Source organism: Xenopus laevis, chromosome 9_10S, assembly GCF_017654675.1.
Source record: "Xenopus laevis strain J_2021 chromosome 9_10S, Xenopus_laevis_v10.1, whole genome shotgun sequence".
NCBI lineage: Eukaryota > Metazoa > Chordata > Amphibia > Anura > Pipidae > Xenopus > Xenopus laevis.
Window position 1 is genome coordinate 112,753,150 of NC_054388.1, and position 26,214 is coordinate 112,779,363.

At 41.0% G+C, this 26,214-nt stretch overlaps 1 protein-coding gene across 1 annotated transcript in view; it reads right to left on the bottom strand.

Moving 5' to 3' along the window:
* Positions 1-6,505: 6,505 nt before the first annotated feature.
* The window catches only part of LOC108705286 (interferon-induced very large GTPase 1), a 117,710-nt gene continuing 98,001 nt past the window's right edge, over positions 6,506-26,214 (bottom strand). The window contains 4 exon segments of the mRNA XM_041578734.1: positions 6,506-8,493; positions 8,496-9,515; positions 9,518-11,883; positions 11,885-12,014. Coding sequence (XP_041434668.1) covers positions 7,274-8,493; positions 8,496-9,515; positions 9,518-11,883; positions 11,885-12,014 — 4,736 coding nt within the window. The 3' untranslated portion in view covers positions 6,506-7,273.

The following is a 26,214-nucleotide window of genomic DNA, read 5'->3' on the forward strand; positions in this document are numbered from 1 at the left end:
AACAGATGTCTAATAAAACAGCCAGAATCCAACTTCCTGCTTTTCAGCTCTATAACTCTGAGTTAGTCAGCGACTTAAAGGGAGGCCACATGGTACATTTCTGTTCAGTGAGTTTGTAATTGATCCTCAGCATTCAGCTCAGATTCAAAAGCAACAGATATGACCCATGTGCCCCCCCTAAGTCTGATTGGTTACTGCCTGGTAACCAGGGTAACCAGTCAGTGTAAACCAAGAGAGCTGAAAAGCAGGAAGTAGTGTTCTGACTGACATGTTATACATCCAGTCACTCCAGCCTTTATACATTACATTTTTGGGTAACTAACTATATTATAAACATTTTTTATTTTGCACAGCCTCTCTATTTACCCAGTTTTTATTTTTACACCAAACAATTCCTTTAACACCAAAAATGAAAATGCTTTAAACGAATGACAATATAATAGATAATAATATAATGTTTCCCTGCACTGGTACAACTGCTGTGTTTTCTTCAGAAAAACTACTATAGTTTCAATAAACAAGCTGCTGTGTAGCCATAAGGGCACAGCAAAGGAATTCCACTGGCACACAGGACTGTAAGAAATCTTCAAAATGTATTTCAAAGCGGAGTGCGATGCAATGTTTCGGGAGTAAAACCCCTTTGTCAAGCATACGTGATCCACATACAAAGTGCAAATAAATAGAGCAGTGCATTATTCAATTAGCGTGTCATTATTGATTGTCCAATCAGTGTAAGTTAGAAACACATCATTTAATAATTAACTAAACTAAACAAAGTTTTTTTACAAAAAGCGTGACATGTTAAAATCCTCATTAAGTCCCTTCGGATCACGAGTTTGAAGAAGCCAAATCCAAAAACATTCTCTTTGGAGAAGCAGCCTGTTTATATCCTGCCCTTGCCTTGCGGTGACCTTTTCCAATATCAGCCATCTGACTTGTGACACTTGATGACCATGGGAGAAAAAAAATGTTTAGCCAGAAGTGTCTCTTTTTTTGTCTTGCCCTTCTCTTTGACTTCGCTATTACTATCTGCTTTAAAATTTCGTATAACCAATTTGTGCTCATTTAGGCGAATTTTTATCGGTCAAGTGGTTTGTCCTACATAGGACTTACCACACGGGCATTTTATACAATATATGACATTCTGGCTGTCACATGTGGAAAAGCAGTTAACCTGATGTTTAGTCCCCAATGATGGCCGCATCACCACATCACCAGCAATAATCCCATTACAATGACCACGTTGCCTACAGGGAAATGTACCTTTGATATTGGTAGTTAAATGTAAATCACCTCTTTTACTGGTACGTGTTCTAATAAGATCCCCAATGTTTTTCCCCCGTCGTACAAAAAATATGGGGGGAAGGTTAAATATTTGTCCAAATTTAGGATCCGCTTGTAATACTCCCCAATATTTCAAGATGATTTTTTTACAGTTAGCAGAATTTGTATCGAAGGTGGAAATAAATGGGATCCGTGTGTTAGCTGAACGTGTTTTTTATCCTTTTGTAAGGTATCCTGTCTAGAAATTGTGGCAACATTCTCTTTTATTGCCACAAGCTCCTTTCTGTTATAGCCTTTATTAACAAATGTCTTAATGATCTCAGAGGACTCCTGCTCAAACAATTCGTCATTAGACATAATCCGTCTTACCCTAAGTAATTGACTCTTGGGATGATCCCGAATTATACCTGGTGGATGTTGGCTAGTTGGACGAACCAAATTATTTTTATCAGTTGGTTTAGTGAAAGCTGATGTTACAAATCTGTTACCCTGCTGTGTAATGTTTACATCAAGGAAATGTAATTCCATTGCGTGTGCCTCAACAGTAAATTTGACACACTATTTAAATAACAAACTCCATTAAATTTTCGTAACTGCTTGTCAATAGAAAAAACGTATCATCCACATACCTCATGAATGAGTGTATGTGGCCTGAATACTCTCCATGTGAAAATATAAAGGTTTTTTCGAATTGGTCCATGAAGATGTTGGCATACGCCTGCGCCATGTTGGCACCCATTGTGCAGCCTTGTGTCTGTAAATAATACTCACCCCTGAACTCAAAATAATTGTTGATTAATACGCATTCAAGTAATTTGCACACAAAATTGATCATATGTGTCTGTAATGGTCCTTGGGACAAGTAAGTCCGAGCACACTCGATGCCTTCATCATGGGGAATTGATGTATAAAGGTCCTTAACATCAAGTGAACAAAGTAAGAATGGTTCTGTTGGCATTACTATCCATTCCAACCTGTTTAAAAAATCACCTGTGTCAATTAGACAAGCACTGAGCTGTGGTAACACCTCCTGTAACTGTGCAGCACCTCCACTCTGGAATAAGGGAACTCAAACAACAAGTACAGATGACAGAGGGGAGTTATCGTTCTACACCCGAGGCCAACGAAAACAAACTGCAGGAATTAGAACAGGAGATGGCGCTACTACAACAAGAAATAGTTGCATAAGTTCAAACGCGATATACGGGACTACGAGCACGGCGAAGTATACACCTGGAAGGAGACCAGAAGGGCGTTCTGCAACTCCAGGAATCCAGCAAACAGATCGGCCGACAGACATTCTCCTCACGCTGCAGGTGCATCCGAGATAAACCACAGTTCTTCGGCATCGTCCCAACTTTCTTCCACTCTTTTTTTAGGCAAAGGCTGGACTGTGGAAAACGTAAGATCCGGAGGGGCCTTCTAAAAACCAGCTCCAAGTTGGCGGGGACACAGACGCCTGCAGAACCAGAGTAGGTAAATATGGCGTTTAACCTCTCCTCACATGAATTTACTGAACTAGAACGCAAGACTTTAAATAAGGGTTTAAATTTCATCCCTGCACATACTGTGTCTCCTTTTTCTTTAACTAGTAATGTGTTCAGGTTTATCAGAGCGCTTAAATTTAAGGTTTTCTTTGCAGACAAGCCACAAACTGTACAAAAGGATAAAATGTTGCCAATTTTGAAATCTAAGCTTGCTACTAAAAGTCATTTTGTACCGCCTGGGATTTTTCCCTCAATTGACACATTTGAGTCGATATTGTTACAGGAGTTGGGGAAATTATCGTATAATCAAAGGAGCACTACCCATATCAATTTAAATAAGGCAGAGAGAGATTCTCTAAAGAGATTACAGGTTAACCCTTCTATTACCATCACTAAAGCTGATAAGGGTGGAGGAATAGTGCTGTTAAATACTAGTGATTATGTAAGGGAGGCAGATCGTCAACTCAATAACCACCTTCACTACAAAAAATTGATAGGAGACCCTACACTAAAATTTAAACAAACATTGAATATTATGCTGAATGAGGCCACTCTCGACGGCATAATTTCTGATTAAACTCCTAAATTGTTGTTAACCCAGTCTCCAAAAACACCGTACATTTACTTTTTGCTTAAAATACACAAGGATTTGGTGAACCCTCCAGGACGCCCTATTATGTCTAATGTAGGATCTGTTTGGCAACCTCTAGCTATTTTTGTGGATTCCTATTTACAGGATGTGTTAACAAAGCTCAGTGCTTGTCTAATTGACACAGGTGATTTTTTAAACAGGTTGGAATGGATAGTAATGCCAACAGAACCATTCTTACTTTGTTCACTTGATGTTAAGGACCTTTATACATCAATTCCCCATGATGAAGGCATCGAGTGTGCTCGGACTTACTTGTCCCAAGGACCATTACAGACACATATGATCAATTTTGTGTGCACATTACTTGAATGCGTATTAATCAACAATTATTTTGAGTTCAGGGGTGAGTATTATTTACAGACACAAGGCTGCACAATGGGTGCCAACATGGCGCAGGCGTATGCCAACATCTTCATGGACCAATTCGAAAAAACCTTTATATTTTCACATGGAGAGTATTCAGGCCACATACACTCATTCATGAGGTATGTGGATGATACGTTTTTTCTATTGACAAGCAGTTACGAAAATTTGATGGAGTTTGTTATTTAAATAGTGTGTCAAATTTACTGTTGAGGCACACGCAATGGAATTACATTTCCTTGATGTAAACATTACACAGCAGGGTAACAGATTTGTAACATCAGCTTTCACTAAACCAACTGATAAAAATAATTTGGTTCGTCCATCTAGCCAACATCCACCAGGTATAATTCGGGATCTCCCCAAGAGTCAATTACTTAGGGTAAGACGGATTATGTCTAATGACGAATTGTTTGAGCAGGAGTCCTCTGAGATCATTAAGACATTTGTTAATAAAGGCTATAATAGAAAGGAGCTTGTGGCAATAAAAGAGAATGTTGCCACAATTTCTAGACAGGATACCTTACAAAAGGATAAAAAAACACGTTCAGCTAACACACGGATCCCATTTATTTCCACCTTCGATACGAATTCTGCTAACTGTAAAAAAATCATCTTGAAATATTGGGGAGTATTACAAGCAGATCCTAAATTTGGACAAATATTTAACCTTCCCCCAATATTTTTGTAACGACGGGGGAAAAACATTGGGGATCTTATTAGAACACGTACCAGTAAAGAGGTGATTTACATTTACCAATATCAAAGGTACATTTCCCTGTAGGCAATGTGGTCATTGTAATGGGATTATTGCTGGTGATGTGGTGATGCGGCCATCATTGGGGACTAATCACCAGGTTAACTGCTTTTCCACATGTGACAGCCAGAATGTCATATATTGTATAAAATGCCCGTGTGGTAAGTCCTATGTAGGACAAACCACTAGACCAATAAAAATTTGCCTAAATGAGCACAAATTGTTTATACGAAATTTTAAATCAGATAGTAATAGCGAAGTCAAAGAGAAGGGCAAGACAAAAAAAAGAGACACTTCTGGCTAAACATTTTTTCTCCCATGGTCATCAAGTGTCACAAGTCAGATGGCAGATATTGGAAAAGGTCACCGTAAGGCAAGGGCAGGATATAAACAGGCTGCTTCTCCAAAGAGAATGTTTTTGGATTTGGCTTCTTCAAACTCGTGATCCGAAGGGACTTAATGAGGATTTTAACATGTCACGCTTTTTGTAAAAAAACTTTGTTTAGTTTAGTTAATTTTTAAATTATATCTTTTTTTCTTTTACAGATAATCACTACAAATGGCAGCGTAAATTGCAAGCAGGGTCAGTATCTCTTTTTCCTGTATAGGGTAAGATCTAATTTGGAATAATACCCTGCAAGTGTTAATTTAACCATTTATGGCTGCATTGTGATACAGTAAATATTAATGGAATAATCTTTTCTGACTACTCACTGTATTTTTGTTCCTTCTATTGAGTACACTTCTGTGGTTATTAGTTTTTCTATTGTATGCATTTTTATTATATATTGTGTATTGTACACTATTTATTGGATTATTTTAACTATCTACGAGAAAGTTTTTTAGATGTGTTTCTAACTTACACTGATTGGACAATCAATAATGACACGCTAATTGAATGAAGCACTGTTCTATTTATTTGCACTTTGTATGTGGATCACGTATGCTTGACAAAGGGGTTTTACTCCCCAAAAGGTTGCATCGCACTCCGCTTTGAAATACATTTTGAAGATTTCCTATAGTCCTGTGTGCCGTTGGAATTCCTTTGCTGTACTCTGTTGTGGGGCTTGCCAAATCTCTACCATTGTGCACCAGGCATATTGTTGTTACTTATTGGGTGTGCGAGATCCTGCCTTGTTCCTAGCCATGGGGGCAGCCATTCAAGCACAGGATACACAGTAGATAACAGATAAGTACTACTATAGTTTATATAAACAAGCTGCTGTGTAGCCATGGGGGCAGCCATTCAAGCACAGGATACACAGTAGATAACAGATAAGTACTACTATAGTTTATATAAACAAGCTGCTGTGTAGCCATGGGGGCAGCCATTCAAGCACAGGATACACAGTAGATAACAGATAAGTACTACTATAGTTGATATAAACAAGCTGCTGTGTAGCCATGGGGGCAGCCATTCAAGCACAGGATACACAGTAGATAACAGATAAGTACTACTATAGTTGATATAAACAAGCTGCTGTGTAGCCATGGGGGCAGCCATTCAAGCACAGGATACACAGTAGATAACAGATAAGTACTACTATAGTTTATATAAACAAGCTGCTGTGTAGCCATGGGGGCAGCCATTCAAGCACAGGATACACAGTAGATAACAGATAAGTACTACTATAGTTTATATAAACAAGCTGCTGTGTAGCCATGGGGGCAGCCATTCAAGCACAGGATACACAGTAGATAACAGATAAGTACTACTATAGTTTATATAAACAAGCTGCTGTGTAGCCATGGGGGCAGCCATTTAAGCACTGGATACACAGAAGATAACAGATAAGTACTACTATAGTTTATATAAACAAGCTGCCGTGTAGCCATGGGGGCAGCCATTTAAGCACTGGATACACAGAAGATAACAGATACTGTAAGTTCTGTAATTATACTACAGAGTTTATCTGTTATCTTCTGAGTATCTTGTGCCTTTTGTCCTTTTTCAACTTTGAATGGTTGCTCCCATGGCAACAGAGCAGCATGTTTATGTGAACTATAGTAGTCTGTTTGAAGCAAACACACCAGTTTTACAACTGCAGGTTAACACTGCATTATATTTACATTACTTAAAACACTTACATTTTTTGGTGTTACCGTTCCTTTAAGATGTGAGAACACTTGGTTCCACAGGCCACTCCATTAGGACTTGAATTGTCTCCCCTCTCTGTACAACCTTAATGGAGTGGGATAACTTGACTTAATCATTTTGACTTGGGATTCCTTAGATATATGTTTCACCTTTCTAGATCAATGTTTTATTGTTTGTCTCCATTCTGCAATATATTGATTGGTACTTGTTGTGCTTTCTGTAACATTAGTCAGGTCACCATGGTCCCATGTGCTTTATGTACTTTTATACTTCTTTCTCCACTTTTATTATATAACAAATAAGTCAGGCAGTACATTATATTGAAAACTCTTTATTTATTTGGATTTCTGATTAAGAAGACACAGTGGTTATATAAAATCATCATTATCATCATTCTGTTTATTGGTCAGTCTAGATCTCGTCTATAATACAACTTGATTATTGTTATTATTAATACTAGTATACATCGTCTGTACTGAAAACTAGTATAGTATGTATAAAAAAGTAAAATATGTATCCCCTTTAAAGGTGTAGTAAATATGCCCATATCCAACCAAAAATGTATTGAAATGCTGCTTGTACAGTGAAATAAGGTTTTTGGGAATATAATGCTGTAACCTGTTTCACTGCTGTTACTTCATATTAAATGTTTCTTTTAGGCTTTGAAAAGCCTGTTCTTTTGTTATCTGGAGCCAGGTTTCAGGGAGATCTGCTGGTTCTGCCTCATATTCTTTAGCAAATTCCTTGTTAAACTGTTTAAAAATAAACTTCCAGTAGTCTGAGGCTGTGATGCTGGGGTCAGGCTGAATGGCCCAGTCTGGGTAGATTGTCCGGTATTCTTTATAAGGGTGAGATTCCATCTTTGTATCTGAATTCTGGAATTCACAATCACTGACAACATGTGTTGAACATAATTCTGTAGCCAACTTGTCACTAAATATCCATCGATATCTTCCCAAACCTTGAGGCCGATGGACAGATGCAAAGTGTTCCTTATGGTCAGTAGCTCCAGCCTCACAGGGGACCTTGCAGAAGGGACACTGCTTCCCACAGCCAAACACTCTCTTAAACAGAACATCCTCTGGTTTCAGTCGGAGTTTGTCAAGAACAGATTCTGTGCTGGAAGATTCCATCTCTGATCTGATCTGTGTCTCAGTTTCTGTGAGAAAAAACTCAATATCCTTTGAGAACTGCCTGATGTCTGCTTGGTTTTGGAAACTGACCAACTGCAACTCCATCTGAGAAATGACCAATTCACTCCTTAACATCTCACAAAAGGCTTTCAAGAACTCTGAAACAGTGGGCATGTCTTGTGGCTTTTTGAGTGTGCTCCTGATTTTGTTACAGATATCAGAGAGAATATTCGTTTGCAACTTTTCTAAACCTTTTTTATACATATTTAATATGTATTGTTTTAGCCATTCTTTCACAAACTTCTCATAAGAATTAATGTAAGTCACATACTGAGAAAATTCCTCCTCTTCCAGCAGTTTCTCAAGTACATGTGATTGAAAGAAAGTGCGGCTGCTCAATTCTTTGGGACACTGATTGGACAGAATATCATCTACAATGTCCTTCCCCAGATGCTGGTTAATGTGATTGGTTATTGCCGGCTTCAGGCAGAGATCACAGAATTGTTTGGCTCTACTTTGTGTTTCATCTTTTTCCTGGAATAGATTTTTAAAAGTTGTCAAATAATGAGGTTTTAGAGTTTCCAGAGACAACATAGGATCAGTCTGAAGAAAACTCTTATGCATCTTCTGGAACATCCGAGCCGCACTCCCCAAGATATGGAGTTTTATATCCAAGTCAAACTCATGGGTAATGTGCAGGTTTTTAACATCTTCCTCCTGAGCCTTTCATTAATTTTACTAAGCAATTCTTGGCAATATGTCCCATCATAGTCTTCTCCTGTATTAACCTTCTCTGTTACATAATTTAAACATAATTCTATTAAAGAGTAAGCCAGACTGGCAGTTTTATCTTTGCATTCATTGGTCCACAGTTCTTTCACACCTTTTAGTGATGAATACCATTTCAAGTCAACATGCTGCTCTTTAATCTTGAATTCATCTTTTCCAAACTCATCTAAATATTTTATCTTAAGAAATTTCTCCTTTATAGAGGCCCCTCTGTTGGACAAGTCACGTTTGAGCTCCAGTAACATTTCCTGACTGACATTGCGTTTTTGTAAAAGATTCCTTGGTAACTCAGCTATTGTACTTTCCCACATGTTCTCAAATTCCTTTTCTATTTCATCACTTTCAAGTCGACTTTCCCTTTGTCTGACCTGTTTTAGGAGATCAGTGACTTTCTCCTCAATGGTCTTTTGATAACTGTTCTCTATATTCTTTATTTGATATTTCCCTTTTTGGATTCTAATAGTCTCATCAATCTTTGCTGTGACAGAACGTTCCAGATCTTTCCGAAGACAATTCACCCCTCTGGAGAAATCTTCTCTGTACTTCTCAATCAGATGAACATTATCGGTTTTATTTTCAAAATATTTTTTTATCAAATCTAACATGTTTTTCTCTTCTTTCCAGAGTAGAGAAATTAAATTATCCTTAAATACTCTGCACATTTCTGGCTGCAGTTTATCTGCTGACTGATTCTTGATAGTATTCTCAGTGCTAATTAGCCAGGTATGAACGTGTTTGCAGAAGTCCCATTCCCACTGGGAGTATTTCATTGCTAATTGATTGTAAGCTTCAGCTACCAGGCTGTTTCTGAAACTGAAAATAAAATTCTCATATTTAACAGAGTTCCACAAGCTTTTTATCCATTCAATAAATTCAACAACATTCTGGGGCGGCTGAAGAAATTCACTTTTCTCCATAAATGTAAACAAATATTTTTTCAGTTCATTCACATTTCACTGTAGCCGGAGTTTACAGAAGCCATGGGTGGGACACCGTACCAAAGCCCAGGGATGTACCAATTGTCTCTCTTAATGTTATAGCTAATGATATCAGTGAAGCTTTTTATTCCATGTTTTTTTTCCATGCTGCCTGCTATTCTGGTCATCTCATCCAGTTGCTCCAGAAGTTTTATTCCGTCCCTCATGTTATTATCATCAGCAGAAACATCACTCACATTCTGATGCACAAACTGGCAGTTGGGTTTCTTCCCTATTTGCTTCATTCTAAGAAATGCATGAACCACAATCTGCAGTGTATCTTTCATTTCTGTTGTATTCTCCATGGCCATATTGATTATAGTGATATCACTGAGCCCAACCACTAGAGTTGCCAACTCATTGTCATGTTCATAGCTGTCCTCTAGAGAAGCCAATTCTGGAGCCTTAAGACCTTCAGTGTCAATTACCAGAATAAACTCACAGTTTATGTTCTTCTGAAAGTTTTCTTTTACTTTAATCAATGTTAAGAAAGCTCCTCGTGTGCATCGTCCACTGGCCACTGAAAACTGCAAGCCAAACATGGTGTTCAGGAGAGTGGATTTCCCTGTGCTCTGCACTCCCAGCACTGTGATTACTCTCATTCTGCATTTCCCTCCTGTTTTGTTATTCAGCTCAGTCAGAAGGTCAGTGACCCACTTCAGGGGGATATTGGAGGCATCTCCATCCATCAGCTCCAATGGGAAGCCATCCAGCAATAAATCAGCAGCTATTCCTGGGAGAAGACTAAACTGTATCATATCTGGTTTGAGTATTCCTTGATTCACCATCGAACATTCTGCCTCATAAAACTGCCCCATCTCACGCAGAAAATGTTCTACTCCCAAAGAACTGTCACATATTTGCTGGTCTAACTGTTTCAGTTCTACCTGATTATTTGTTTTATTATATTTTTCCTTGTATTTTTCTTTTAACACAGAGAGGTTGTTTCTAGCCATTGAGTCAAGTGCAAATTTCATCCATGTCAGGAAATAATGTTTCTCTGATTGAGACAAATGTGTGATGGCAGAAATAAACTTACTCATCGTATCAGGTAGAACATGTTGATTCTGCTCCCTGTGTAATTGTTTGAGGGTTTCAGTCAGTTGAGATCGATATTGTTCTGTATTTTTAGCCCCTTGGTTTTTCATTCTGCACAATTCTTTTTCTACCTGGGCCACTTGTTTCCACAGATCCCCTTGTAGTTTCATCGTCTCTTTCTTATATTTTACCATATCTTGTATTTCTTTAATTATTTCAGTGGTATATTCTTTTGCTTTCTGACATTCCTGGGAATTTTCATCCACATTTATGCCAAGTTCAGTGGCTGTGTTTGCTAAATCTTCCAGTTTTACTTTCTTGTCAGTTTTCCTCAAAAAAATCTGGATTATGTTTTGTAATTTTTTTACTAACCCAGCCTCATTTGCTTGTTTGTCTTTTATCAGTATATGTGATTGGTTGAAATGTAGCAAAGGTTGTAACTCTTTTAAGAATTTCACAGTCTCTTTACTGACACTTGTGCCACTTGGAGTAATGATGAAATAGAAGTTGGAGTAGGATTTACTACACTGGGCTAATAGCTCACACTCTCTCTCATTAATACTCTCAGAAAATACAAACACTGCTGATGAGACCTGGGTTAGGAAGCTGAATTGGGTCCAGTTAGACTCTATGTCTCCACGTAAATTAGTAACAGCTATGGGTTCTGGGAAAGTGTCAGAATTCTCTCTTCCAACAGGTAAAAACCAGGAGATTTCCACTAGGCCATTAGATACTTCTCTCTCATTATCACCACCAATCATATTTTCATGAATAAAAAAGTCCTGGTACTGTTGGGCTGGGCTGAGCATTTGATTGAGGATTTTAGATTTAGATAATTGTATATGCCCCAGTCTCACAAAAGAAAAAAATGGCATTTCTGATTTAACCAGGTATTCTTCTATAAATCCTTTATTCTCTGCCAAAGTGTGGGGTCTCCATCTCTTGACAATGTCTCTCATAGCCCAGAGCATGAAGGTGCAGCCTGGCCCATCACCAGCAGGGAGCAGCAGTGGGACGGCAAACTGACACATGGACATTTTGGAGAAGATGTTCTGCTGTAACAACATATCTGAGCAATGCAAGAGAACACACAGAATGTCTAAAGGATTGAATGAAGTAGACTCTTTACTATAAAAATCTAAATATTGAGATACATCTTCTTCTGTGCCATCATTAGCTTCCCCTGAACCAATTTGTAGAGAATGTTCATGTTTTACAGCATCAGTATGCCCTCCTGAATCTTTAGAAATATTGTCAAGTTGAATTGTTCTTGCAGTCCTGTCCAGAGTCATCAGTTTCCTAAGCCCAGGGAAGATCTTGTACAGTCTGGGGAGCAACTTCATTTATATTCTCCTGCCCAATGTCCAGGATGTTCTTCAGAGAGAGCTTAGATTCTTTATTGGATTGTATCATTTCATTTAGGGCGTTTCTGTTGACTTAAAAAAAAAAAGATATTTATATGAGCTTTTCTTTTCAAGTTTTAGTTTGTATATATGTATGTATGTATATATATATATATATATATATATATATATATATATATATATATTTATCAGTATATGAGTATAAGGTACCAGCACACTTGAACATTTAATTAGAAACATATACTTTACAATATATATATGAATAAACATATTGTTTAATTAAAATATTTGGGCTCCCTTGGCTAATTTACATAATTAGGTAATTCTGTAAGTGGAAAAAGCTTGGGCCCCCTTCCACTTGTTCAATTATGACCATAATTACCCCAAAAGGCCTTAAGACAAGTGAATGTAAAATTGATGAGCATGCCTTTCTAAGCACTTTTGCAATGAACATTAATTTTTTATTCTTTTTTTATTCTAAGATATTAAGGGATACGTGTACTGTTAATATAAATGAATTTTGTTCCAACAGCGCCACCTGCTGGTCAGTTTCCCACCAGTCTGACCAGCAAGTAGTCAAGGAAGTTGTCAGGAGAAAGAAAGAGGCTTCTCTGATGTTCTTCTGCTTAGGAATAAAATTAGAAACCTTTCTCAAATCTTTCCTATGCAGAAGAACATCAGAGCAGCCTCTTTCTTTCTTCCTTGACTACTCGGTGGTCAGACTGGTCATGTATCCCTTAATATCTTGGAATGAAAAAAGAATAAATAATAAATGTGCATTGCAAAAGTTCTTACCCTCATCAATTTTCACTGACTTATTTTAAAGGTTTACTTATCCTTTAAGAGTTGTCTTCAGTTGACAATTGCAGAGCTTAATAAAATCTCTGACAGTCTTAACTTTGGGCTGTCACTCTACAACCATGGGCTTTTTTAAGCAACTGAGTAATGATCTGAAAATGGAGCTAAGTGATACCTACAAACAGGACCACCATCAGGGGGGCACAGGTGGTACAAGTGTACCGGGCCTGGGCCTGAAGGGGGGGCCCGGCAGAGCTGCACTTTCAAAAGAGCCAGGCCCCCCTTGACAGCGCCGAAGCCGTGCCACCATTTCCGAAATCCTGAAGAGCCGAAATGTGGAAGTGCTGAAAAGCCGAACAGCCAAAGTCCCGAAGCGGTGAAAAGACCAGAAGCCATGGAAACAGCCGAAGCCTAAGTCCCGAAGTGGCAAAAATAGCCGAAGCCACAAAAATAGCCAAGGCGAAGTCCTGAAGCGGAGAAAAGACCCAAAGTCACTAAAACAGCCGAAATTTAAGTCCCGAAGCGGCGAAAATACCCGAAGCCATGGAAAAAGTCGAAGCCAAAGTCCTGAAGCGGTGAAAAAGACCCGAAGTCACGAAAACAGCCGAAATTGAAGTCCTGAAGCGGCAAAAAGACCCGAAGTCACGAAAACAGCCGAAATTGAAGTCCTGAAGCCATGAGCTCAATTATACTGGAAACCAATTTGTGTTTTTTTAATCCCCTGGCCACCAGTGCTTTATTTTAATATTTTATAGGCCCCTGCCACCAATGTTTTCTTAAAAAATGTTCTTTGGGGCCCCAGTTTTTTTTTAACTTTTAAGGGGGGCCCTGGTCACCAATTATTTTTTTTTTACTTATGAGGGGGCCCAGACCATCAATAGCATTTTATAACTTGTGTGTGTGGGGGGGTTACCTTTTTTAGCGCTGATATCTGTGTGTTCTTTTAACTGTGGTGTGGATTGGGCGGAATCTGGAGTGGGGCTTGCGTGCTGGGGTGGGCGGGGCCCAGGGGGCCTCAAAAATTTTATTGTATGGGGCCCGTGATTTCTAATGGTGGCCCTGCCTACAAAGCATGGAAAGGCAATTAAAGATTGCAATGTCCACTGTTTGTAATGCCATCAACAATAGCAGTTTAAAGGAAATGAGGAAAAAATACTTCAGCAGAGAACTGCTCATATGTCAGACAGAAAGACAAACCCTCATATGGCTGCAAAGGAGCCGCGGGAAGGTTTGGGTGATACAGCGGTGGTGTTGTACTGTTCCATGGCACAGAATTATTTGCACAAACACAATCTACATGAACGAGTCATCTCAACACCAACATCTAAAGTATATAAACCAGCAGCTAGACATGTCAGATCTTTTGGACTGATGAAGTAACAACTAAACTCTTTGGCCACAATCTCCAAAGGTTTATATGAAGAAATAAAGGGCAGCAAGTAATATAAAAAAACAGCTTACTAACTGTTACACATGGGAGAAGCTATATTAAGCCTTGGAGCTTTGTGGCAGCCAGTGGCACATAAAACATTGTTCATTGTGTTAGGATAGAATTGATTCCATCAAATATCAGTGCCTGCCACAAATATTGTTTCTTTATTTCTATGTGAAAATAAAATGTGATTGTGCATTAACATTAGCAAATATGTTTTTTATTAACTCACTGATTCTTGCAGTAATTGTCTTAGACTTTCACTTACTACATTAACTAACTATGTTGTTTAGCAAGGTGTGCCCAAAATATATAAATAACAAAAAAGTACCACACATAACTCTGGGAAAAACAAACATGAGTGTAAGCAGTGCAAACCATTAAAAGCCCTCCCCCAGTGTAAATAAATAGCACAAAAAGGTCCAATCATTACCATAATAACCAGAATTGAGTGTGAAAACAAAAATAAAATAAATGAACACAAGCATTAAGGCCAAAGGCACATTGGGCTGATTCTCAGAATGTGGATAAAAGCAGCTAAGAATCTCTCCAACTCTTGAATCAGTGGAACCACTGCCACAGTCACATGGAGTGGATTTCAGCACTTACTCCAACGTCTGCTTCATGTGCCTGTACCTGGGCTCATGCAGTGGTTCCGGGTGCAGAACAGAAGACCACTGATTCAAGAGTAGGGGCTAATTCTCATCCTCCATTTATTCACATATTGAGAATCAGCTCGGTGTGTCCTTGGCTTAACTGTATATACAGCAAGGTATTAAAACCCATTTCAATAAAGCAGCTATTGTGGGTTTAATCATAATAGAATACAGTGGAACATAAACAGTTATCTTCAAACGAAATAAGATTAACCCTATCACTGCCAATCAATTTGGCCAAGTTGGAACTTCTATTGCCAGACCATTTTTGAACATTTTGTGCTCTTTCAATTTGCCCCAAAGTGTAAAAAAAAGATTTGGAAAGTTCTATGTCTCCTGAACGCGCCAATACCAAATATATATAGTTTTACTCAGATTTCTCACTTCTATAGATCAAAAACCGAAGCAGTAAAGTACAAAATTTGCAAAGCACTGCTCCACAAAACTGCATACATCTGATTTCAAGGCCAAACATTCCATTAACAGTAGGTTTACCCTAAAAAACTACACTTTATTGGAAAGAACAGATTCTAAGGAGTTCCAGGGCCCCAGAACAAAGACACTGCAAAATAGGAGACCTATGACTAAGTGCCGGAGGGTACAAAATGTGTAAGGTGGGTCATGTGGGGTCAGTATGTATCAAAAACCTTTTAAAATATGAATACTAATAAATAATTTATTTTTACTGAAAATAAGCCTTGGGACATATCAGGTCCTGCTAGCTGCTGATTGGTTCCTGTCCTACAGTGCAGTGAGCTGAGTGCACAGCCTGGGAATTCAGGGAGCAGCAAGTGGAAGGGAGGGATTATTAGGGATTTTGCAGAAATATTCAATAAATCAGCCTGAAACACTACTTTTTAAAGCACAATTATTCTATATTTAAAAGAGTAAAATGCACTGGCACATTCTTGTTTTTTACACAAATATCTCCTCTATGGGGAGCTCCAATAAAGAGGCAGTGCCGTAACTAGAGGGGGGCGGGCCCTGGTGCGTGATGCACAGCCGGGCCCTGCCCCCCTCCGTGCACAGCGGCTTTCAGTGGCGAGCGGGCTGCCGGGGGGCCGTGAGGGGGTGTGGGCCCTGGCCCGCTCGCACCCCCTGCTCCCCCGGTAGTTCTGTCACTGTAAAGAGGCTATTTTTGAAGACAATGTAATAACACATAAAACCAAAAATTTCCAAAATGTTGGGAGGTATGGCTTAGGGGTCAAAACAAATTATCCAGCAGAAAATGAGGTTGGTCTGTAATATAAGGTGATGCTACAGGTTTGCTGATTAGTAAATTCTGATGCTAATTGCACTGGTTTCTGTGCTGCCATGTAGTAATTATCTGTATTAATTACTGATCAGCCTTATATTGTGACATTTCTATTCTATGTGTACTGTATATTGTGAGTGGGTCCCTAAGCTCAGTAAGTGACAGCAGCACAGAGCATGTGAATCAGTGAATCAGCAGAAAAGAAGATGGGGAGCTACTGGGGCATCTTTGGAGACACAGATCTTTACTGCTAAAGGGCTGTGGTTGCCTTGGGCTTGTACAGAAGCACAAAACATCATGTACACCTACTTCTTTAGTTAGGCTTTAGTTCTCCTTTAAAGGCCTCGTATCATCAGCTGCCTACCAAATAAATATTCCATTCCTTCTTACTGGAGTGCTACCTTCATTTATATCACAGCCTAGACTGCAGCACACAGGCCTTTAATATATTCTCACCTTCCCCTTGGTCAGCTAGCAGACTTACTTTCACTTATTGCAGGTAAAGTTGTTGTACCATGTGACAACCCTTTTGAAATAAAAAATAACAAAAGTGGTATAAAGGTGATACGTTTATTGGCTAACTAATAGAATCATAGCAGGATTTCTGAACATTTTAGTTCCATTTTCAAGCTGAATACACTGAAGCTGTGCTGTTCTCTGGTATATATATATATATATAGAGATGTCGCGAACTGTTCGCCGGCGAACTTGTTCGCGCGAACATCGGGTGTTCGCGCTCGCCGGAAGTTCGCGAACGTCGCGCGACGTTCGCCATTTTGGGTTCGCCATTGTTGGCGCTTTTTTTTGCCCTCTCACCCCAGACCAGCAGGTACATGGCAGCCAATCAGGAAGCTCTCCCCTGGACCACTCCCCTTCCCTATAAAAACCGAAGCCCTGCAGCGTTTTTTCACTCTGCCTGTGTGTGCTGAAGAGATAGTGTAGGGAGAGAGCTGCTGCCTGTTAGTGATTTCAGGGACAGTTGAAAGTTTGCTGGCTAGTAATCGTTTTGATACTGCTCTGTTATTGGAGGGACAGAAGTCTGCAGGGGTTTGAGGGACATTTTAGCTTAGGTAGCTTTGCTGGCTAGTAATCTACCTTCTACTGCAGTGCTCTGTATGTAGCTGCAGTGGGCAGCTGTCCTGCTTCTGATCTCATCTGCTGACTGCTGCAATAACAGTAGTCCTTGTAAGGACTGCTTTTATTTATTTTTTTGTTGTTTTACTACTACTACTACTACTACTACTATAAGAGCCCAGTGCTATTAGTCTAGCAGTGTTGGGGAGTGGGACTGGTGTGCTAATCTGCTGCTCCTAGTAGTTCAGCAGCACCAACTTTAATTTTTTTTTTTTAATATTCATTTTTTTTTATTTTACTTTTTTTTATTTTACTACCGCTGTAGTAGTGTATAAGTTGACCTTTTAGGCATTATTTGCCCTGTAGGCATTATTTGCACACTGTTTTCTTCAACCCGCCATCGAGCTGTGTGACCTTGTTCCCATTCTGTCTAAATATCCATAATATTACCGTCTCCAGAAAAAACACCGGAGTCACTTTTTTCAAGCAGCATTCATATATTTTACGTAATCCGTATCCACCGCTGTAGTAGTGTATACGTTGGCCTTGTAGGCATTATTTGCACACTGTTTTCTTCAACCCGCCATCGAGCTGTGTGACCTTGTTCCCATTCTGTCTAAATATCCATAATATTACCGTCTCCAGAAAAAACACCGGAGTCACTTTTTTCAAGCAGCATTCATATATTTTACGTAATCCGTATCCACCGCTGTAGTAGTGTATACGTTGGCCTTGTAGGCATTATTTGCACACTGTTTTCTTCAACCCGCCATCGAGCTGTGTGAGCTTGTTCACATTTTGTCTAAATATTGATAATATTATCGTCTCTAGAAAAACCACTTGAGTTACTTTTTTTCAAGCAGCATTCATATATTTTACGTAATCCGTATCCACCGCTGTAGTAGTGTATACGTTGACCTTGTAGGCATTATTTGCACACTGTTTTCTTCAACCCGCCATCGAGCTGTGTGACCTTGTTCCCATTCTGTCTAAATATCCATAATATTACCGTCTCCAGAAAAAACACCGGAGTCACTTTTTTCAAGCAGCATTCATATATTTTACGTAATCCGTATCCACCGCTGTAGTAGTGTATACGTTGGCCTTGTAGGCATTATTTGCACACTGTTTTCTTCAACCCGCCATCGAGCTGTGTGAGCTTGTTCACATTTTGTCTAAATATTGATAATATTATCGTCTCTAGAAAAACCACTTGAGTTACTTTTTTTCAAGCAGCATTCATATATTTTACGTAATCCGTATCCACCGCTGTAGTAGTGTATACGTTGGCCTTGTAGGCATTATTTGCACACTGTTTTCTTCAACCCGCCATCGAGCTGTGTGACCTTGTTCACATTTTGTCTAAATATTGATAATATTATCGTCTCTAGAAAAACCACTTGAGTTACTTTTTTTCAAGCAGCATTCATATATTTTACGTAATCCGTATCCACCGCTGTAGTAGTGTATACGTTGACCTTGTAGGCATTATTTGCACACTGTTTTCTTCAACCCGCCATCGAGCTGTGTGACCTTGTTCACATTTTGTCTAAATATTGATAATATTATCGTCTCTAGAAAAACCACTTGAGTTACTTTTTTTCAAGCAGCATTCATATATTTTACGTAATCCGTATCCACCGCTGTAGTAGTGTATACATTGACTTTGTAGGCATTATTTGCACAGTGTTTTCTTCAACCCGCCATCTAGCTGTGTGTATTATCGTTTCCAGAAAAACCAACTGAGTTTTTGTTGTTGTTGTTGTTTTTTTAAAAATAATGCCAGGCAAAGGCAGGCCGCCACGCAGAGGCCGTGCTAGGGGCCGTGCTGCTATGCAATCCTGTGGCCCTAGCAAATTGCCCAGTTTTAAAAAGCCAATGACCCTGAACTCCCAAAATGCTGAAGAGGTAGTTGACTGGCTTACACAGCACACCCCATCCTCTACCGTTTCTAACTTTACCACAACATCCTCCTCATCCTCCACTGCTATGGCCACCCCACGTAACACTTCCTCCACCACCGGTGCCCCTTCTTCACTGGGGTCAGAGGAGTTATTTTCCAATGAGTTTCTTGAACTGAGTAATGCGCAACCATTATTGCCAGAAGAAGATGAAGGAGATGAGGACCTTACACCAGATTTAATTCTGGCAGAGAACACGATAGAGATGGACATAATGAGTGATGAGGAGGAGGTCCCCGCTGCTGCTTCCTTCTGTGATGTGTCAGAAGAAATTGATGCATCTGAGGAGAATGATGATGAGGAGATTGATGTTTTGTGGGTGCCTAGTAGAAGAGAGCAAGAGGAGGGTAGTTCAGATGGAGAGACGGAGAGTCAGAGAGGCAGTAGGAGAATAAGACTTAGAAGAAGCAGGGAGGACAGCCCGCAGGGATCAGTAGGGCAACAACATGTATCGGCACCTGTGTTCAGCCGGCCAACGCACCCGCCATTGCCGCCAATACCGCCAACTCCGCCAACTTCTACTGTTACCGCCAGATCGCACACTTCCAAAAAGTCAGCAGTGTGGGATTTTTTTAATGTGTGTGCCTCTGACAAAAGCATTGTAATTTGCAATGAGTGCAGTCAGAAACTGAGCCTTGGTAAGCCCAACAGCCACATAGGTACAACTTCTATGCGAAGGCACATGAGCGGCAAGCACAAAGCACTTTGGGAGCAACACCTCAAAGGCAACAGGCAAACTAAAAGCCACACTCCTTCTGGTCCAGCATCTTACTGCTCTACCTCTGCTCTCCTTGACCCGTCTGAACCACCCTCCACTCCGCCTTCCACCTTGACCACCTGTTCCCATTCCCAGTCATCTGCCACCAGCCAAGTTTCTGTGAAGGCCATGTTTGAGCGTAAGAAGCCAATGTCTGACTGTCACCCCCTTGCCCGGCGTCTGACAGCTGGCTTGTCTGCACTCTTAGCCCGCCAGCTTTTACCATACCAGCTGGTGGACTCTGAGGCCTTCCGCAAATTTGTAGCAATTGGGACACCGCAGTGGAAGGTACCCAGCCGCAATTTTTTTTCTAAAAAGGGAATACCACACCTGTACCAACATGTGCAGAGCCAAGTTACCGCATCTCTGTCACTTAGTGTTGGGCCAAAGGTCCATATGACTACTGACGCATGGTCCTCCAAGCATGGTCAGGGCAGGTATGTCACCTACACTGCCCACTGGGTGAACTTGGTAATGGCTGGGAAGCAGGGAATGGGTAGCTCAACAACAACAGTGGAGTTGGTGTCACCGCCACGGATTGCACGCGGTTCTGCCACCACCTCTACTCCTCCATCGCTCTCTACCTCGTCTTCTTCTTCTTCTTACTCTGCTGCTGGGTCCTCCTTCTCCTCCTCCACACCTGTGCACCCCCAGCTCCCCCTAGGCTATTCGACGTGCCAGGTACGCCGTTGTCACGCTGTCTTGGGGATGACGTGCCTGGAAAGCAAAAACCATACCGGATCTGTACTCCTGTCATCTCTGCAGTCACAGGCCGATCGGTGGCTGACCCCACACCAACTGCAGATCGGAAAAGTGGTGTGTGACAATGGAAGCAATCTGTTGGCAGCGTTGAGACTAGGCAATTTAACACATGTGCCCTGCATGGCACATGTGTTAAATTTAATAGTCCAACGTTTTGTCTCCAAGTACCCAGGATTCCAGGACGTTCTCACCCAGTCCAGAAAGGTGTCGGCCCATTTCAGACGTTCCTACACAGCCATGGCACGCCTTGCTGACATTCAGCAGCGCTACAACATGCCAGTCAGGCGTTTGATTTCTGACAGCCAGACTCGCTGGAATTCAACGCTCCTTATGTTGGAACGTCTGCTGCAACAACAAAGGGCCGTCAACGAGTACCTTTTTGAACTGGGTGGTAGGACTGGATCTGCACAGCTGGGGATTTTTTTCCCCCGTTACTGGGTGCTTATGCGCGATGCCTGCAGGCTCATGCGACCTTTTGAAGAGGTGACAAATATGGTCAGTCGCACCGAAGGCACCATCAGCGACCTAATACCCTTCGCTTTCTTCCTGGAGCGTGCCGTGCGACGAGTGACAGATGAGGCTGTAGACCAGCGTGACGAGGAGCTGGAAGCGCACGATTTCTGGTCGGAATCACCAGAACGAACCCAGGCACCTGCTGCAACGCAGGGAGAGGTGCCAGAAGTGGAGTCAGAGGAGGAAGGTGGCTTTGTGGAGGAGGAGGAGGAGGACCAACAGGAGCAGGCTTCCCAGGGGGCTAGTGGTGACCTTTTGGGGACCCCTGGTCTTGTACGTGGCTGGGGGGAGGAGACCGTGGATGATGCAGTCCTTGATAATGAGGAAGCGGAGATGGATAGCTCTGCATCCAACCTTGTGAGAATGGGGTCTTTCATGCTGTCATGCCTGTTGAAGGACCCCCGTATCAAGAGGCTTAAGGAGAAGGACCTGTACTGGGTCGCAACGCTACTAGACCCTCGGTACAAGCATAAAGTGTCAGAAATGTTACCAACATACCACAAGTCCGAAAAGATGCGGCATTTACAAACCAGCCTGCAAAACATGTTGTACAATGCTTTTAAGGGTGATGTCACTTCAGGAACTCATCAACATTCCAGGGGCAGAGGTGCCAGTAATCCTGCCACGAGCACACCTGCAAGGACAAAGCCCTTTGGCCAGTCTGTAACGTCAGACATGCAAATGTTTTTCTGTCCAAGGCAGCGCCACAACCCTTCTGGATCCACCCTCAAAGAACGCCTCGACCGGCAGGTAGCGGACTACCTGGCATTAACTGCAGATATCGACAGTCTGAGGAGCGATGAACCCCTGGACTACTGGGTGCGCAGGCTTGATCTGTGGCCAGAGCTGTCACAATTTGCCATGAACCTCTTGTCTTGCCCAGCCTCAAGTGTGCTCTCAGAAAGGACCTTCAGTGCAGCAGGAGGGATTGTAACTGAGAAGAGAACTCGCCTAGGTCACAAAAGTGTCGATTACCTGACCTTTATTAAAATGAATGAGGGGTGGATCTCGGAGGGTTACTGCACGCCGGAAGACTTGTTCTGACTTCTATGCAGCTGTCCTTCTCTTCAAGCCTCATGACTCCACACACAGCTGTCCTTTAGCGTCCTCCTCCTCCCTCCGCCACCGTTACAAACTAGGGTGCAAACCCTACTGGTTTAATTTTTTCTGGCCTCTGTGCTTCAGTGGCTGCGACCAAAAAAATGCCTATTTTCTGCATTTATATGACATAATTTTTCTGGCCTCTGTGCTTCAGTGGCTGCAACCAAAAAAATTTATATTTTCAGCATTTATATGGCATAATTTTTCTGTCAACTGTGCTTCAGTGGCTGCGACCAAACAAATGCATATTTTCTGCATTTATATGGCATAATTTTTCTGGCCTCTGTGCTTCAGTGGCTGCAACCAAAAAAATTACTATTTTCAGCATTTATATGGCATATTTTTTCTGGCAACTGTGCTTCAGTGGCTGCGACCAAAAAAATGCATATTTTCTGCATTTATATGGCATAATTTTTCTGGCCTCTGTGCTTCAGTGGCTGCAACCAAAAAAATTTATATTTTCAGCATTTATATGGCATAATTTTTCTGTCAACTGTGCTTCAGTGGCTGCGACCAAAAAAATGCATATTTTCTGCATTTATATGGCATAATTTTTCTGGCCTCTGTGCTTCAGTGGCTGCAACCAAAAAAATTTATATTTTCAGCATTTATATGGCATAATTTTTCTGGCAACTGTGCTTCAGTGGCTGCGACCAAAAAAATGACTATTTTCAGCATTTATATGGCATATTTTTTCTGGCCTCTGTGCTTCAGTGGCTGTGGCCAAAAAAACTGGGCAAACAATGCCTACAAGGTCAACGACGTTGACCTTGTAGGCATTGTTTGCCCAGTTTTTTTGGCCACAGCCACTGAAGCACAGAGGCCAGAAAAAATATGCCATATAAATGCTGAAAATAGTCATTTTTTGCCATACGTTGACTCAACGTATATGGCAAAAAATGACTATTTTCAGCATTTATGTGGCATATTTTTTCTGGCAACTGTGCTTCAGTGGCTGCAACCAAAAAAACTGGGCAAACAATGTCTACAAGGTCAACGTATGGCGAAAAATTACTATTTTCAGCATTTATATGGCATATTTTTTCTGGCAACTGTGCTTCAGTGGCTGCGACCAAAAAAATGCATATTTTCTGCATTTATATGGCATAATTTTTCTGGCCTCTGTGCTTCAGTGGCTGCAACCAAAAAAATTTATATTTTCAGCATTTATATGGCATAATTTTTCTGTCAACTGTGCTTCAGTGGCTGCGACCAAAAAAATGCATATTTTCTGCATTTATATGGCATAATTTTTCTGGCCTCTGTGCTTCAGTGGCTGCAACCAAAAAAATTTATATTTTCAGCATTTATATGGCATAATTTTTCTGGCAACTGTGCTTCAGTGGCTGCGACCAAAAAAATGACTATTTTCAGCATTTATATGGCATATTTTTTCTGGCCTCTGTGCTTCAGTGGCTGTGGCCAAAAAAACTGGGCAAACAATGCCTACAAGGTCAACGACGTTGACCTTGTAGGCATTGTTTGCCCAGTTTTTTTGGCCACAGCCACTGAAGCACAGAGGCCAGAAAAAATATGCCATATAAATGCTGAAAATAGTCATTTTTTGCCATACGTTGACTCAACGTATATGGCAAAAAATGACTATTTTCAGCATTTATGTGGCATATTTTTTCTGGCAACTGTGCTTCAGTGGCTGCAACCAAAAAAACTGGGCAAACAATGTCTACAAGGTCAACGTATGGCGAAAAATTACTATTTTCAGCATTTATATGGCATATTTTTTCTGGCAACTGTGCTTCAGTGGCTGCGTCCAAAAAAACTGGGCAAACAATGTCTACAAGGTCAACGTATGGCGAAAAATGACTATTTTCAGCATTTATATGGCATATTTTTTCTGGCAACTGTGCTTCAGTGGCTGCGTCCAAAAAAACTGGGCAAACAATGCCTACAAGGTCAACGTATGGCAGTTGTTTAAAGAGAACAGTAGATTACTAGCCAGCAAAGCTACCTAAGCTAAAATGTCCCTCAAATCCCTGCAGACTTCTGTCCCTCCAATACAGAGCAGTATCAAGCAGATTACTAGCCAGCAAACTTACTATCATCTGTCCCTGAAATCACTAACAGCTCTCCCCCTACACTATCTCTTCCAAGCACACACAGGCAGATTTTTCAGATACATTTTTGCCCTTGATCCCCCTCTGGCATGCCACTGTCCAGGTCGTTGCACCCTTTAAACAACTTTAAAATCATTTTTCTGGCCAGAAATGTCTTTTCTAGATGTTAAAGTTCGCCTTCCCATTGAAGTCTATGGGGTTCGCGAACCGTTCGCGAACCGCTCGCATTTTTGCGCAAGTTCGCGAATATGTTCGCGAACTTTTTTTCCGACGTTCGCTACATCCCTATATATATATACAACATTCAGCTCATAGGTCACATGAGCAACAAAAAGGAATATCAGTCTATGGGGCAAATTCACTAACATTCGTAGTTTCGCCAGGCGCAACTTCGCCGCACTTCGCCAGGCGTAGTTTTGCCAGCGCTCCGCAAATTCACTAAAATCCGAAGTTGCGCTCAGGGGTAGCGTAAGGTTGCGGAGTTGCACTAGCGTTGATCCGCTATGTAAAGCGAAGTTACGCTAGCGAAGGCTAATTTGCATACGGCGCCAAATTCAAATTTCAATGGAGGAATACGTATCTGCACTACAAATGCCTAGAAAACCTTCAAATCATCAAATAAAATGTTATTTTGCCCTACACATGTGCCCACTGTCTAGGTAAGTTGCCATGAGTCAGGAAATGTAGGGGGGAAGGAGGGGAGCCCCAAAAATTTTTTTCGATCTTTTTCAGCCTATCGCCCATAATGTAGAAAACACGCCAGCGTTTTTTGGGACTTAGAAAAAATTTTGACTATTTTTGAAACAATCCCTATCTACTCTATTGCGCTTCGCCTGGTCTGAGGTGGCGAAGGAAGTCTAGCGTAAAAGGTAGCATTCAGTACACTGCGCAAGATAGTGAATTTGTGTAGTTACGTCGCTAGCGAAAATTCGCCTGGCGTAAGGGTGCGAAGTAACACTAGCGAAACTACGCCAGCGTTCGTTAGTGAATTTGCGCAGTAACGAAAATGCCAAACGCTAGCGATTATTTTTTTATTTCAAAAGGGTTGTCCTGTTACTTTCACTTACAAATTTTGTGTTGATGGTGGAATGCAAGTTTTTTTTCAACCTCATCTACTATTATATTGTATTACTTTAAAATGCAGTAAAAAATGTATTTGAATTAAACCTTCTATATATAAGATCTCCCATAAATGACACAGTTAGCACATTCCTTGTGTTACAATAGCCCAATAAACATGGGCTAATGGGCTAATGTTAATCAACTCAAATATTGGTCCTGATTTCCAGTAATAGGGATCACTTGAACCTTTGCTATAATGTTGATAATACGAGGCTGCTATGAATATTTTCGAAATAGTCTGGGCTTCGTCTATGTCAAGTGAAAAATGACTTAGTATGTAACCAGACCACCTGTGGACCCATCAGTTAATAGCATCAGTTAGTCAGCCCAAGTAACAGACAGATGTCAGATTGTAGTGCATTTTAGACAAAAATCCCACGTGTGCCAGTAGCGATCCTAGAGGGGGGTGGACCCTGGTGTGTGACGCGCAGCCGGGCCCCGCCACCCTCCGTACGGCCGCATTTGGCCGCATTTTCAGTGGCGAACAGACTGCCCTGCTCCCCCGGTAGTTCCGCCATTGCTGTGTGCTCAGACAGGTGAATTACAACTTTTGCCGGTGCTTATAATGTGGGACTGAATCAGCTGTTTCTCCGCCAGTGGAAAATCGCTGTTGATGTAACATTAGACTTAAGGTGGCCATACACGGGCAGATTTAGGCTGCGGATTCGGGTCCTTTAGAACAATTCTGCAGCTTACCTGCGCATGTATAGGGCCTTCTGATGGGCCTTCGCAACCGATATCTAGCCAAAAATAGACCAGATATTGA